This window comes from Megalops cyprinoides, chromosome 17 (assembly GCF_013368585.1).
Source record: "Megalops cyprinoides isolate fMegCyp1 chromosome 17, fMegCyp1.pri, whole genome shotgun sequence".
Taxonomy (NCBI): domain Eukaryota; kingdom Metazoa; phylum Chordata; class Actinopteri; order Elopiformes; family Megalopidae; genus Megalops; species Megalops cyprinoides.
The window spans coordinates 31,305,259-31,320,021 of NC_050599.1; the positions used below are offsets into that span (position 1 = coordinate 31,305,259).

A 14,763-nucleotide genomic window follows, 5' to 3' on the forward strand; every position below is an offset into this window, starting at 1 on the left:
AAGTCTTTGATGGTGTTCTTCAATTTACTGTGAAGATTAACTGTATGGATGCTGTGCGGATGCTGTAGGTGGAAAGATTTACACTGTATTAGTGTAAATTAAAGAAGCATTTACACTGTATTAGTCCTTATTGTTTGAATGCATTGAAAGCCCCAAAAATAACCAAGGTAAGTCTGCTTGTCTCTGTCCCAGAACTGGAGCACTGACATACTAGAAAGAACAGAAATGCTTTGCATAACTTTGCTGGCATAGGTAAGGCACAGTTGACAAATGATTGTTGAGGTTTTCTAGTGTGTTCTACCTATCAGCTGGATAGACCTGTGAAAGAGAAATCTCTTCATTCAGGAGACATATTGGCTCCATCTGAAAAGGTCTGAGTGCATCTTGTCTTGTAGTACCTACCATCCTTTTGGCATAGGTGTTGTGTTCACAGTTTCATGAATATTGTGATATTATTATACAAATTAGGGTTCATATTCCACTCCATAACTCTACAGAGCCCAGTGTTTCTCAGACAAAGTGCAATGCTTTAGGGTTGTTCTGGGATATTGGACTAAAACTTCTGTGGTTAATTGGCATGTGGCATGGTCTCACAGGTAATAGGAGAAGTGTAGCTTTATATGAAATTACATTATTCCACAATACAAAATACAATGTCTAGAGTCTTGTGTCAGGCCTCTGTAAGTTCAAGAGAGACCAATATATGCATGATGTGCTTGGTTGATGCATTGGGAGCACATAAGTTGTGCTGATGTTAAGTGGCATCTGACATGGAACTGAGGTTTGGGGTAGGGGGAATGGTTTGGGGGGCTGAGGTTTGGGGAGGGGGTGTTCCCTCTATCCCAGCTGCTCCTCATATTGCTTGCGGAAACAGTCACCTGCAGGAAAGAAATCCCAGCAGCGCTCCTGGTACATTTTCCACACATAGGACTCCTGCAGAAACAGCACATAACGGCTCACACATACGCTTTCAACCTGACATTTGACTTCACATACATTTTCAGTAAGATTTTCAGCAATTCATTTTGCAAATACGAGAGTGGTCTAGGTGGTTGGTATGGCTGAGTAGTGGTGTAGGTCATTGGTAAGTCCGAGTGCATGTGTGACTGGTGTAGGTGGATGGTAAGTTTGAATGGAGGTGTAACAGCGGTGTAGGTAGTTGGAAAGGCTGAGGAGACATGTGACAGTAGTATAGGTGGATGATGAGCCTGAGCAGAGGTGTAACAGTGGCATAGGTGGATGGTAAGCCTGAGCAGAGGTGTAACAGTGGCGTAGGTGGTTGGTAAGCCTGAACGGAGGTGTAACTGGTGTAGGTGGTTGGTAAGCCTGTGCGGAGGAGTAACAATGGTGTAGGTGGATGGTAAGCCTGAGCGGAGGTGTAACTGGTTGAGGTGGTTGGTAAGCCTGAGCAGAGGTGTAACTGGTGTAGGTGGTTGGTAAGCCTGAGCGGAGGTGTAACAGTGGTGTAGGTGGATGGTAAGCCTGAGTAGATGTGTGACAGTAGTGTAGGTGGATGGTAACCCTGAGCGGAAGTGTAACTGGTGTAGGTGGCTGGTAAGCCTGAGCGGAGGTGTAAATGATGTACGTGGTTGGTAACCCTGAGCAGAGGTGTAACTGGTGTAGGTGGTTGGTAAGCCTGAGCAGAGGAGTAAAAGTGATGTAGGTGGATGGTACGACTGAATGGAGGTGTAACAGTGGTGTAGGTGGACAAAAAACCTGAGCGGAGGTGTAACAGTGGTGTAGGTGCATGGTAAGGCTGAGTGGAGATGTAATGGTGGTGTAGGTGGATGGTTAGCCAGCTGTAGTTATACCTGACCCGTATGCTCCGTCTCATCCTTATTGATAAGGTACATCAGGAAGAACCTAGAGGAGCAGAACAGCTGGATAATTGACTCATGTCCCCTATGACCTACTCTCCTCTCAATATGAACTTTACTTTTTGAAATTTTAGCTGATAGAATTCATCATTCAACAACAGTTTTTGTAAAGTTTTACCACAAGTTGGAAGTCACTGCATTCTAAACAAAAAACACTATCCTTTTTAACTGACAAAGTGATGATCAGTGTTATGTGTGCTGCCTTTGGCCTGACAGAGTGGGGCAGAAGGATACTCACAGGTAGTTGGCCAGATTGTGCTCTTGTAAGGTGTGGGTCTCAAAGCCATGTGGTGTTGTGTCAAAGTAGTCATTACCGATTCCACAGATGAAGCATTTCGTCTGAGGATGAGAAAAATAATTCATTCTCTACAATGGCGTTTCTCCCTTGTCCTGCATGTTTTAGATCTCTCCCTGCCCCAACACAGCTAATTCAAATGATCAACTCGCTATGAACTCCTGAAGCTGCTAAATAACAAACTGATCATTTAAATCAGCTGTGTTGGAGTAGGGAGAGATCTAAAACATGTAGGGGTCCTCCAGGAGAGGTTTGAGAAATGCTGCTCTACAACACCATGGCTATCTAGCTTCCATGTGTGAATGTAGGCCAAAGACACCTTGCACAATGTCATCCTGGGTACTGCATTTCTAAGGTTATGTCAAAGGTCCAGCTCTGAAATCTCCGAGCTGGTATTGATGTGTTAAAGGAGAAGTGAAGGAGGCTGTACTGTCTGACTTGGTTACCTCTGCACAAGCTCACCTCCATGTCTTCTTTCACCTGTTCCTGTTGATCTCTCAGCTCACCAAATGCATCAATGATCAAACCTGTTCCACAACATACTCTCAGTGATACTTCTAAATTTTAAAGCTGGAATCAACCAATATTTGTCTGTCAGACTAACGCAAACAAGCATGATCTGTAGCAATAGAAGTTAATTACATTCTACATCACACCCACAAGCCTTAAGTACCTTTAAGCGAAACAGCACAAATAAACGCAAAAGCACAGAAGAATTTTTTTTTTCAATGAAGATTTTGAAAATAGACCACAGTAAAAAGCCTGGCCATTTTTTCATGTTACTGTTTATATTATGAAATTATTACATTAATTTGACAGATACTTAAAAAGAATGACTTGAGAACTACATGCTGTAAAAGCTGCATAGCAGGGGGATACCTTACAAAGGAACATACGTTTGAGTGTCACAGTACACTGTTTACACCACACCAACATGCACATGGTACTTATCTCTGATCTGTAACACTACATGTTATTATAGCAGCTGTGACAGCTTTTCAGAGCGTCTCTGTCTGTAAATACTATCAATGCTAGAAGAAGAAGGTAATATCAAAGAGGATGCGGTACAGCTCATAAGGGTCCCCTGCTGGGTCCTCAATCTCGTCACCAATGCCTCCCCCGGCTCGCACGCCCACGTACATATGGAAGAGGTAGCACTAACAGGAGAGTAGCTTTCAGCTGCTGTTCATTCTCTTGGTTCACTTACAGAGCAATTACTCTGTGGTACTCTACGAATACAGTGCTGGAAGCCCAATGCAGACCACACAGCTGCACTAAAGTTTGATTTTGTTTTACACTGTCAAATATCAGTGATGTCAGAGTTGAAACATGGACTACAGGTGGAGGCTGGAGGTAGCATAGTGCAGTTACAAGTGGAGCTTGGAGAGACTCACAGTCATCATGTCATTGCATTTCATGTCTGGCTCATCCTCATCCTCACTCTTGTTGTAAAACTTGCGGAAGAAGTTGAAGGCCAACACAGTGTAGAGATACACAACCACAGCCAGCAGCCCCACGGTCAGCACCAGCTGTGTTAGGGAGAGGGAACCTTGAGCTCTGTACCATGCCTTCTTAGATCAGCTCATATTTGCAGTATAGCCTACATCCTCCAGAGGGCGATAGCACTTGCCTGTTTGCCATTGTGGGTGACGGAGGACAGAATGGTCCTGAGGGTCTTAAAACCCATGGCGATGTCAAGCAAGTGGGCAGCAAAGAAGAAGTTGTTGTAGTGTCCCAGGATGGACATAGTGGTGTACCAGATCAGGTACAGGAAGGACTGCAACAAGAGACCAAGCAGACTTGAGGATGCGAGCACAAGAGAAGTTTATGGAAGAAATTTTTACAGCAACCTGTGCATGTCAGTGTAAAGTCATGAAATGCAACCAAAGAAATAAAGAAATGCCTCACTCACATTGTCAGTTAACACCACACCCATTTTCCAGATCAGGTATTTGGTGTCAATAGAGCTCAGCCTGTATAGAAGTGATAACTTTGTGAATTATCCACATTCTTGGCTGTATCCACTTGGTTAGTGGAACTTTTCTTTTCAACGTCCAGTGGTTTAATCATGGTCTGGAAATGAGGATTCTTACCAGGATACCAGAGAGGCTTCCCTCACCACCATCTCCTCTGTGGGGTTGAAGTCCAGAGCATTGGGATCCAGACCCAGCAGTTCTGCTATGCGCTCAGCTCCATACAGATCCCCATACTTATTAATGACCTGCAGACAGCACCAACAGGCCTCACCATTACAGATCCCCAGTCTTATTAATGACATGCAAACAGCACCAAAGGCCTCATCATTACAGCCACCCACACTGGCACTGGCTGTTGTTTTCTCTCGGAGCATACTACAAATGAAATGAGTTAAAGGTAAAATTTGCACTGGTATTACAACAAATGTTTTTACTCAGAGATTTATAAATGGATAGAATACTGTCACGGTCACGTTTGTCTATGGGTATAAATTCGGTTACAAAAGCAGGCAGCTGGCCTGGAATGGTGAAACTGGAAGGAAAACTGGAACATACTTTCACCAGGTCGCTTCATAAATTCACTGGGCCAGCCCAAGCCGTCACTCCGCCGGTGAAGAGCTCTGCGTCTTTTTGTTTTCGAGTTCATTTTATATAAAATAGTTTTCTAAAAGCACAGCAGTATTGCACACAGAAACAAAAACAAAAACAGCCTGGTCAAAGAAATGGGGGGTGGTTAGCTTTCTCTGACAGGTCCCAAGTGCATTCCAACAAACAACCTTTCCTTCCATTTTGCCTTTTTAAAAAGAAAAGCCCTCATCATAACCGACCGGCACCCAATCAGGAGACAAGGCATCGTCCCAATTTCCCGTACCAGCCACCATTCCTAGAGCACAGCTGCCATGCCACTAAATGAGTGTTATTAATAAAATATTTAACTATAAAAACTAAGAGGCATTTCTTATGCTAAGAACTAAGAGTTCTTATGCCCTGCTCACTAACTAGTGGGCATAACAATACCTACAGAATACCTCAGGACATGTAGTGGCCACAGTGACTCATACTGTATTCCAGAGCAGGCTAGGCATAAGGTTAGAGGCACTCTATACTAGATTATATGTGGACTACCAGAGGCAGATGGGCTGAATAGCCTCTTTTCTTCATTAACCCTTCTCATACCTCTTAATATTTATTAAAGATGCGACCTACAGGACATATGTGCACAAAGCTTTAGGCAAGTTCTGGGCTATAGGACCCATATCCTTCAAGAATCTGTGCTCATTATAAATCCTACCTTGCGCTTCACAAATTTATCCCAGTAGTTATTGGGGAAGGACCTGCAGGAAGCAGAAAACATGGACAACAGATTAGGTTTAATTTTTCATTCAGTCAGTACCTCTTTCATGCAAAACTCCAACTCACTTCAATCACTACTATTACATGGCTATCAGTGGTTTTCACTATGGTGAATGGTTTTGCAAAGACATTACACCAACATAGAGATAGCAGTATCTGGGTCTACTGTACCACAACAGCCAGAAGGCAACAATGAGGCAACTCACTGTTGTTGAGACAACAAATTCAAATTTGTGCTGCACCAGCTACACAGCTTCACCGTGTTACTTATCAGACACACAGAGGCAGGGGTCTCTCCCTCTCCCACAGGCACATGCACACTCACTCAGAGATGCTCTCACACACACTCACACACTCACACACTCACTCTCACACACACACACACACACACACACACACACAATCTCACATGCACTCACGCACACACACACACTCTTACGGGGTGTTGACGACCAGCCTATCCCACTGTCCTTTAATATCATCATCAGAAGGCTGCTCTGTGATATAAAGGCCATCAAACTCTAGCTTCCGGCCAATCTCCTTCTCACGCTTAAACACCACTAGAGGTACCTGTGCAGGTGAGAGAGAGATCTGGTTTCAAGAATCCAACTAAGTATAAATTAAGTGCAGTATAGGGTGGATATTTATATTTAGTCACCTTTAGGCAGTAATATCCCACCACGCATAGGAAGGAGATGAGCGTGTGCAGAATGGCCAGGAGGCGCAGAGTGGGCACCATATAGCCTGTGTTTTCCTGCAATACAAAATACTCTTCACCCTCATCTTCTTCCTCATCATCGCCATCCCAAGAGTCTTCCTCTTCCTCTAAGTCATCACCAGTCACCTGAAATGGGTAGAGAGAGCCTTACCCCTGCTCCCCAGACAGATACCTACAGCATGAACAACAATTTTGACCTGTGACCTTCTCCAGCACCAGTCAGGATACCTTGTAGAAGAGCAGGATAAAGTTGATGGCGAAAGCCACGAACAAGGCCAGGAATCGCAGATTATAGAAGTTTCGGGCCAGGCAGTTCTGAGAACACAGGGCACACAAGGTTGGTTTAGTTTCAAGTGCAATGCATGTTATTTCTTCAGGGACAACTGCAACTACACCATCCATGTGTCTGTTTGGATTTGTAACATGTCAAGAGGGAATGTTGAGAATAATTGATTCTGTGCATCTTTTTGCAGCTTTTTGTGATCACAGAAACTGTACTCAATGTGGGAGTTCTTCCTATTCACTTAATTACAATCTGCAGAGTCTGCCTACTTCTGCTCATTTAGACCAAGCAGAGTGTTACAGTGAATCTGACATTAACTTCAATCTTGACAGGAATCTCTTACCACTGCACACTTTGACCAGGGAGTATGGCTGCACAGACATCAAACTTAGAGTTGGGCTATTTTTATACTTTATTGAGTTAGGCTATTTATCCTGAAAATACCATTAAACTCCACAAACACAAACAGGTGTTGTGTATAGCAAAGTAAACATTTTGATGAGTAAGAAACTGTGTTAGCAATGCAATTCAAGTCAGTGATATTAGCACGTGAGCATTAAGGTTCCATTACTAGCAGAAAATTTCAAGTCACTCATTTGCCATCAGTTTGCTGCTCTACAGATTACTCAACAAGCTACAGATCATGAAATTAGTAATCTTGGTCATCCCATTTTCAAGGATTATGGGATTGCATTGGAGATATACAAAGATATCCTCCCTCTGTAGAATCCAGGTAATTCACTAAATTGCTGCTAATTTTATTTAAATGCTAGGTTGCACCAGCTGACCTATGACATTGATAGCAGTTGGTTTGCTTGAGCAGGTCTGAGCTTGGTGTCCCATCACTAGGTCAGATGCTTGAGACTTTACTACAGAGAGACATGCTCTTGGCTCACCAGCATCTTTGTCTGGTAGACCTCAACTCCTGCAAAGAAGGTGGCCGTGAATGCTGGAGGCTCCTCCTTCTTTTTGCCATGCTTGGCATTTGGGGCCTTCCTCTCCTCCTCTGCTACATTCTCTGGAGCTTCCTCCTCCTCCTTGACCTTGTCCTTCTTCTCTCCATTGTCTGTGCTGCAACAGAACCACACAAAACAAGTCAGAACCCCACAGAACCACACAAAGCAGGTAGGAACCCAACAGCACCAACAATGGAACCTGACCAACCCCCGCCCCAACCCCATGGATCCACTTTCCAGGACACTCACTCTGCCTTCTCAAGCTCTGCTCTGGGGTCCTCCTCTGGTGTGCCACCATTCTAGAGAGAAAATCACACAGTGGCAACACTGCTGCTAAAACAGAGAAACTGACAAGGGCTTAAATCAAAGACAAACCACTGTCACAGCTGCCTGTGACACACTGTCCAAACCATTCTGCCCTTACAAAGATTTCAAAAGGTTCCAGTATTCTCTCCACCTCATTGCACGTTAACAGTCTATTAAACATCATGTTCACTAAATTCTACGGTAGTGTAGCATAGTGCTAAGGGGCAGGGCTTGTAACCAAAAGGTTGTTGGTTTGAGTCCCCACAGGGGCACTACTGCTGCACCCTTGGTCAAGGTACTTAACCCAAAGCATTCAGTTGTATACATGGATAATATAAAAATTGTATATTGTGTAAATTGCTCTGCTAAATGACAATAATGTAATGTAATGACAGAGCTGGGTGAGTTGTTCACCATAAAGAGGCAGGTGCGGACCTGTTTTTTTTTCTTCTTGACAACCCCATTAGTGTTGGAGGTGAGGTGAGCCTCCCCTACCAAGACCTCGGTGACATCCCCGAGCCCTGGCTCCAGCCCGTGCTTCCCCTCCTTTTTGGGCATGGGGGTCATCAGCTCAGACATCAGCTCCACCTCTGCCTTGTCCCCCGAAGTCAGCTGCGCCAGGTCTGCCACCACTGAGGACTCACTCATTTCCAGTTTCTCTGAGTCAAGTGTGTCGCCATGGATCCCAAACTGAGAGGGGTCAGGCATGTTGCCCAGGATGTCTGTCACCTTCATGTTCTTGGCCCCCTCTACTAGACCACCTCCGAACATGGAGGACCAGAGGACGTGAAAGAAGCTGAAGACCAGGTTGTATATGCATCGGAAAAACCCGGTGAACAGCACCCAGAAGAAGGAAAAGAAGCCCTTGATCATCTCCAAAATGCTCAGCTTCTTGAACATCTTGTAGCACATGTACAGACTCCTGAGTGTCAGGTGTTGGTGGAAATTAAACAGGCTCTTCTTCATGGAGAAACAGGTGATGGTAAAGGCAGAGGAGGACTCTAGTGTGCTCCTCTCCTCCTCTTCCGCCAGCTCCTCCAGGGTGTTGTGCGTCTCCTCGTCCTCCTCTGGCCGCGCCACTGTGTTGGGGTCAGAGATCTGGGAAGCCAGCTGCATCTCAAAGATGGTATCCTCGCAGAAGTTGACAAAAAGCTCCATCTTTTCGCTCTCGCCGCCCTCGTTGACCACATCAAAGATGAACTGTCGCTTGGACTCCTTGACCTGGGGCTTCTCCCACTGGGCCCTACTAGACTCGGTGATCTCAAAGTAGACCCTCTCGATCCGCTTGGCGCCACCCATGATCTCAATGCGGCCCAGGTAGGGCTGGAAGTAGGTGAGCAGGCTCTCAGCCAGGTCCAGGAAGGTGCACAGCCTTGAGTCGTGGGGCATATGCTCTGATAGGTTCGTGAGCAGCACAGCCACATTGAAGCCGATATCCTTGGCGGGCTCATGGAAGCACTTCACAAACTCTTTGTAGTTGAACATGTCGTTTTCGTCAGCCTCCGCACAGGAAAGCAGGAACTCGATCTCAGATTGAGTGTACTCCTTCTGGTTCTCCATAGACTTTTGGAAATCCTTCTTGGAGATGACCCCCTTGCTGTCGGGGTCATACTCCTTGAAGTTGTCTGAGGTGGTCAGGTCCTTCAGTTTGAGGAACATGTCGACGAACTTGAGGATCATCTCCACATTGCTGGATGACTCCACCAGAGTGTCCACCATTTGCTTGCCAATTGTTCCATTCACCACATTCCCTGTGAGATAGCAGTACATCATTCACACCGTTCACTTAGAACACTTTTGGTTTGCTTAGTAGATGCAGGTAAACCTGCTCATTTATTTTGTTCTATTAAGGCAGGCTGGTGTTAGAAATTCAGAGGCTGCAATCACAGCAAAATGGTGTGTTAATACTGACTGAAGTATGTGCAGTGCATACATTCTGAACAGGTAATTAACCTTAACAGGGGTTTGACAGATCACTTGGCTAGCTAGGAAAGCTGTGTGGTTCATCTATCTAATGTGCTTTTCTAGCTACTGTAGCAAGCTAAATAGGCTATTACCAGCAACTTTAACAACTCTTGCAATTGATGTAGCATTAACACAAATATTCTATTTAATTTTATTTTCTCATTCATATTATGCCCATTCATAGTAATAATGCCAATAAATTGAAATGAGGGTCAGCATAACTCAAAATGTCAGTTTGTCTGTTGTCAATCTACAGATTAAAAAATGACTCTATTTTATGAGTTCTTACTATTGGTTTAATTTGTGTATCTAACTTGAATCAGCCCTTATTGGGACTGTCGTACTGCACTGCACAGCACAGAGTCCAGTTTAGATTATTGTACAGTATGTAAATTCATTTTAAGCACAGTTTGTCCTCCCACCATATGACTGTTGCTGGACTGAAAGAACCCTGACAACAGTTCAATTGCCATCTGATACATAAAGTGGCTATTTGTGGATGTTAAATATACAATGCTGATGTTGTTGCAGCATAGAAAAAACATCAACATTAATGCTGTTTTATGCGTAAATTAGATGAGCAGGGGGATATTAGAATAGCTAGCTAGCAATTCAAGGTTTAGCTAAATAACTAGCTACACAAAATGATTTCAGGTGATATGTGATTATCATCTTTTTTAACTGGTTTTTACAATCTACCTTGTCATAGGTACACAGACCATAAAGATATGAGGTAGTAAATTTTCTAACCAGTAGAGGTCAGCTACCATTTTCCCTGTAATAGACAGGTAGAAGCTATGTTGCGACTGAAGTCTAAAATGTAACCATGACATAAACTGTATGTCAGTGCAACCACTGCTCAACATTGGTTATTACAAGACCTTCTCAACCACACTCCATTGGTGAGCTGGGGTGGGACTTTCGTTCAGAAAGAGCGATAGAGGGAAAAGAATTCCAGGGCCTCAGGCCCTGACTGTGTCAACAGTACAGCTCCTACCCTCCAGCAAGGACAGCATCATCACAATCATGTCTTGCTGCAGGTCCATCAGCTCCTTCAGGAGCTCAATCTGACTGGAGTCCTGGAAGAACACAAAGTGCACCATGTCACAATCTGACTAGAGTCCTACAACAACACAGAGAGCACTCTGTCACAATTGCACTGGAGTCTTTCAAGGACACAAAGAGCGCTATGTCACAATCTGACTGGAGTCCTGCAAGAAAACAAAGAAACACCACACTAGTATGTAGTACGTTTATCAAGCATGCTTTGCCATTCAATACATTCACACCTTAGTAGTACTGTATATAGTACAGATAGTGCAGCATCCTTGGAAGTACCCTAATGTCATAATGCAATGGCCAAAAAAGACGTGTACATTGGCTGCACACTAATCAGGAAGAGTTTCACGTTTATATCTCAGAATTCATTGCAAAAGAAATGGGGCAGGGCTTATTGTGGTGCTCAAAATATAGAAAATGGCAGATTATTTTAATGGTCGTGTGTAGTCAGTATACAAACAGCTAAATAGAGAACAACAGATTGCATTCATTTGTGATCTCTATTATGCTAACATCAATCACTTGACATACTTTAACTTAACATACCAGTTATAGTATAGCCTCTACTGTAGCTAAGGTCAGAATTTGTTAATTTAAAATTCTGATAGAGAATCATGTTCACAAGTGATTCATACTGTGTACTTACTTATTGAAGCTAAAAGGTTTAGTACAGAGTACATGCTATGCAGCATATTAATATGCAGTGTGTGATTAGGGACACAGCCAAAGAGCCGCCATGGTACACTCTGATTGGAGTCTTGCAGGAACTCGAAGAGCTGCCATGTCACAACCTGCACAGTGCTGATGTGTGAAACAGTTGTACTCTTTGGAGAGAAGAGTCCACATGAGGCCCAACCCCTAATGGTAGTGTCTGAGCAAGGAGCCAGCAACTGGGAACCATTGGGTCAGTCTCTGTATCCTCTGAGCTGAGCTTCCATGGTGCAATGTGTCTGAGTCAGAGCCATGATTGGTCAAATCAATTGTAACTGCCAACCTTTCTGCTGACTGACCCAACCAACAAACGGCCCAACAAGATTGCACAACAAAAGCCAGTAAGACCGCAGTTCTGTCATTCCTTATGAACCAATACAACATCAAGAAATATCTGTTAAAAGTGGCAGTGCTTGACTCATTAATCATATCTGTCATCAACTTATCAACCCTACATTACAGTAATGAAATGATTAATAGTTCTGAGCTGTGTGCTTGAGGCAACAGTAAGCAGCACTACTTCATCCGGTTAAAATTAGAGCAGCCCTACAGAGACCTTAAAACTACAGAGGAATTACCTGTGAAAGCTTCATCTGCATATTGGCAAAAACATGTAGAAATCCCACCACTGCATCCCATAGCCTGCTGTGTGCCAAGCTCTGCTGATTCCCAATACAGGGTCCCTGGGAGTGAAGGGGTGAGAGAGGGGGGGGGGGGGGAAGTAGAGAGAGAGAGAGAGAGAGAGAGAGAGAGAGAGAGAGAGAGGAGGAGAGGGAGAGAGGGGAGGAGAGAGGGAGGTAACAAAAGGGAGAGAGATAGGGAGAGAGAGAGGTGAGCAAATACTGGGAGCATGGTCAGCCTTTGCAAATAATGTCAAGAGTGGTCTACATAAAAGTGAAAAGAGTAACATGGCTGTCAGACCTGCCTCCTAGTTTTGGAAACACAGTGAAACAGCTCTGGATATAAGAGCCAAGAGAGGAGCAGGCCAGAGGAAGTCATTACCTGGATATACTCTGTGAGAGAGTTGAATATCTGCTTGGCTACAGCCAGTGCCTTGGAGAAGTTCCGCTGGCCAGTTTCATCCATGACCTCCTTCCCAGAGTAGTACCAGTAGAAATCACTTATAGACTCCTGCAAGGCAGAAAGAACATTTCAGTGGGACCATCATGGGCAAGAGCTAGCAGTAAAGCACTGATCACACTACCTACCAATGATTCCCTCTGAATAGACTGCCACAATGTGTATATGTGTGTATATACACTATATGGACAAAAGTATTTGGCCACACCTGTTTTTCAGGGTTTGGGCTACGCCCCTTATCTCCAGTGATGGGCAATCTTAATGCTTCAACATACCAAGACATTTTGGACAATGCTATGCTTCCAACTTTGTGGCAACAGTTTGGGGAAGGCCCTTTTCTATTCCAACATGACTGTGCCCCAGTGCACAAAGCAAGGACTATAAAGACATGGTTTGATGAGTTCGGTGTGGAAGAACTTGACTGGCCCTGACCTCAACCCCATCGGGCACCTTTGGGATGAACTGGAACGGAGATTGTGAGCCAAGCCTTCTCGTCCAACATCAGTGCCTGACCTCATAAATGCTCTACAGAATGAATGGGCACAAATTCCCACAGAAACACTCCAACATCTTGTAGAAAGCCTTCCAAGAAGAGTGGAAGCTGTTATAGCTGCAAAAAGGGGACCAACTCCATATTAAAGTATATGTATTTGAATACAATGTCATTACAATGTAATGGTCAGGCATCCGAATACTTTTGTCCATATAGTTTATGTGTCTCTTTGCGTGTATGTCTCTGCCTGTGCGTGTGTCAGTGTTACCTGCAGACGAAGTAAGTAATCCACAGTACTGATGATGATGTTGACTGTAGTGGTGTTTCCTGTTTGAGTCCGCAGGAAGTTTTGGAAATCTAAGGCGGTATCATACAACACAATCATGAGAAATTATCTTGGGCAAAAGCAAAGGACATGTGTTTCTCTAGTGCGGATTTTATCAGGACTGTCTGTTAATATGAATGAAAAATAAAAAGGGTTTGCTGACAGCTTTATTCAGAATTAGCTCCCAAAGCTATAGATTAAGGCACCCATTCAATCTTACCCAAAGGCATCCAAAGGTCCCTCAATCTCAAACAAAAAAAAACCCAGTTTTAATCATTTACATCATGAGAGATCAGCCTCTAACCACCTTCAGGAGCAGGACACTTGACATTTAGTAACAATACTCAGATCATACATTTTATTTACAGTATATCATTCCATACGACTTGGCTGCAGCAAAACTGAACAGACAAAATAAAACAAATCTGGTTGAAAGTACAGCTGCATTTCATATTTTTCTTTCAACATAGGAAGGAGTTTGAGCTGCAGGTACCCACCGCTGTTGTGGCCTTCACAAAGAAGCTGCAGGAATCTAAAGAGGTCCTTATTGAACTCATCATTCTGCAGTACCTTTGAGCCTGAGATGACAGGAGACTGAAATGATAAGCTACTCTTGGTAAGCAGTGTATGGAGAATGCAATCTCACACACAGAGGTTACTCTAGCACAGCTGCTGTCTGTGTCTCATCCATGAACTCACCTGACAACTGTACATGGTAACAGTACAACCTTTTTTGCAGTTGCTGATTGCAGAAGAATGGCAAAATGGCAGCATCTTCATTATGGAGATTTGTTATTTTAGATGCGGTCAAAGCTGACCAAGGTACTAATAAGATATTTCGATTAGTATTGTTCACACACGTGACAAGTGCTAGTTTAGTACAGGAGGTATGTGAGTCCTTCTGAGTGTGTGTCTGCAATTTGTGTGTCCAAGTCTACTCCGCATGCAAGTCTTCTTGGAGTCAGGATGATTAATTAATGCATCCAAGATCAGACAGGAGATGGGGTTTGGGAGGGTCTGGGGGAGCCAAGAGCTGAAATGCTAACATTCCGAAGGGCAGCACTAGGAAGCCAATAGCAGCTAAACCATGTATTTACCCTGCTCGCTCACATTGACTGCAACTGATGAGTAAAACACAAGAGGGAACAAACAAACAAAAAAGCAGATGTAAGCAAAGGAAAAGACAGTGAATATCCAGAGAACAGAGAGAAAATGGGCAGACTGTCTATAGACACAAGGATGAGCCTGCACGTACAAGGCCTGCACAAGGATGTACAAGGCCTGCACGCTTCCCTGGTGTTTCCCTGGAGGGAGAAGTACATCCAGTACAGCACAGCAAGTCACCATCACTGCTGTGCAATAACCG

General features: G+C 44.0%; 1 protein-coding gene across 1 annotated transcript in view; it reads right to left on the bottom strand.

Annotated features, from left to right (window-relative positions):
- Positions 1 to 3,203: 3,203 nt before the first annotated feature.
- LOC118791935 (ryanodine receptor 3-like) overlaps positions 3,204 to 14,763 on the bottom strand; it is a 139,974-nt gene continuing 128,414 nt past the window's right edge. The window contains 18 exon segments of the mRNA XM_036549500.1: positions 3,204 to 3,329; positions 3,567 to 3,701; positions 3,803 to 3,949; positions 4,085 to 4,145; positions 4,266 to 4,393; positions 5,440 to 5,482; positions 5,941 to 6,071; positions 6,160 to 6,345; positions 6,448 to 6,534; positions 7,399 to 7,573; positions 7,708 to 7,757; positions 8,200 to 9,515; positions 10,727 to 10,808; positions 12,078 to 12,182; positions 12,502 to 12,630; positions 13,341 to 13,429; positions 13,895 to 13,975; positions 14,495 to 14,512. Of these exon segments, the coding sequence (XP_036405393.1) occupies positions 3,204 to 3,329; positions 3,567 to 3,701; positions 3,803 to 3,949; positions 4,085 to 4,145; positions 4,266 to 4,393; positions 5,440 to 5,482; positions 5,941 to 6,071; positions 6,160 to 6,345; positions 6,448 to 6,534; positions 7,399 to 7,573; positions 7,708 to 7,757; positions 8,200 to 9,515; positions 10,727 to 10,808; positions 12,078 to 12,182; positions 12,502 to 12,630; positions 13,341 to 13,429; positions 13,895 to 13,975; positions 14,495 to 14,512 (3,089 nt within the window).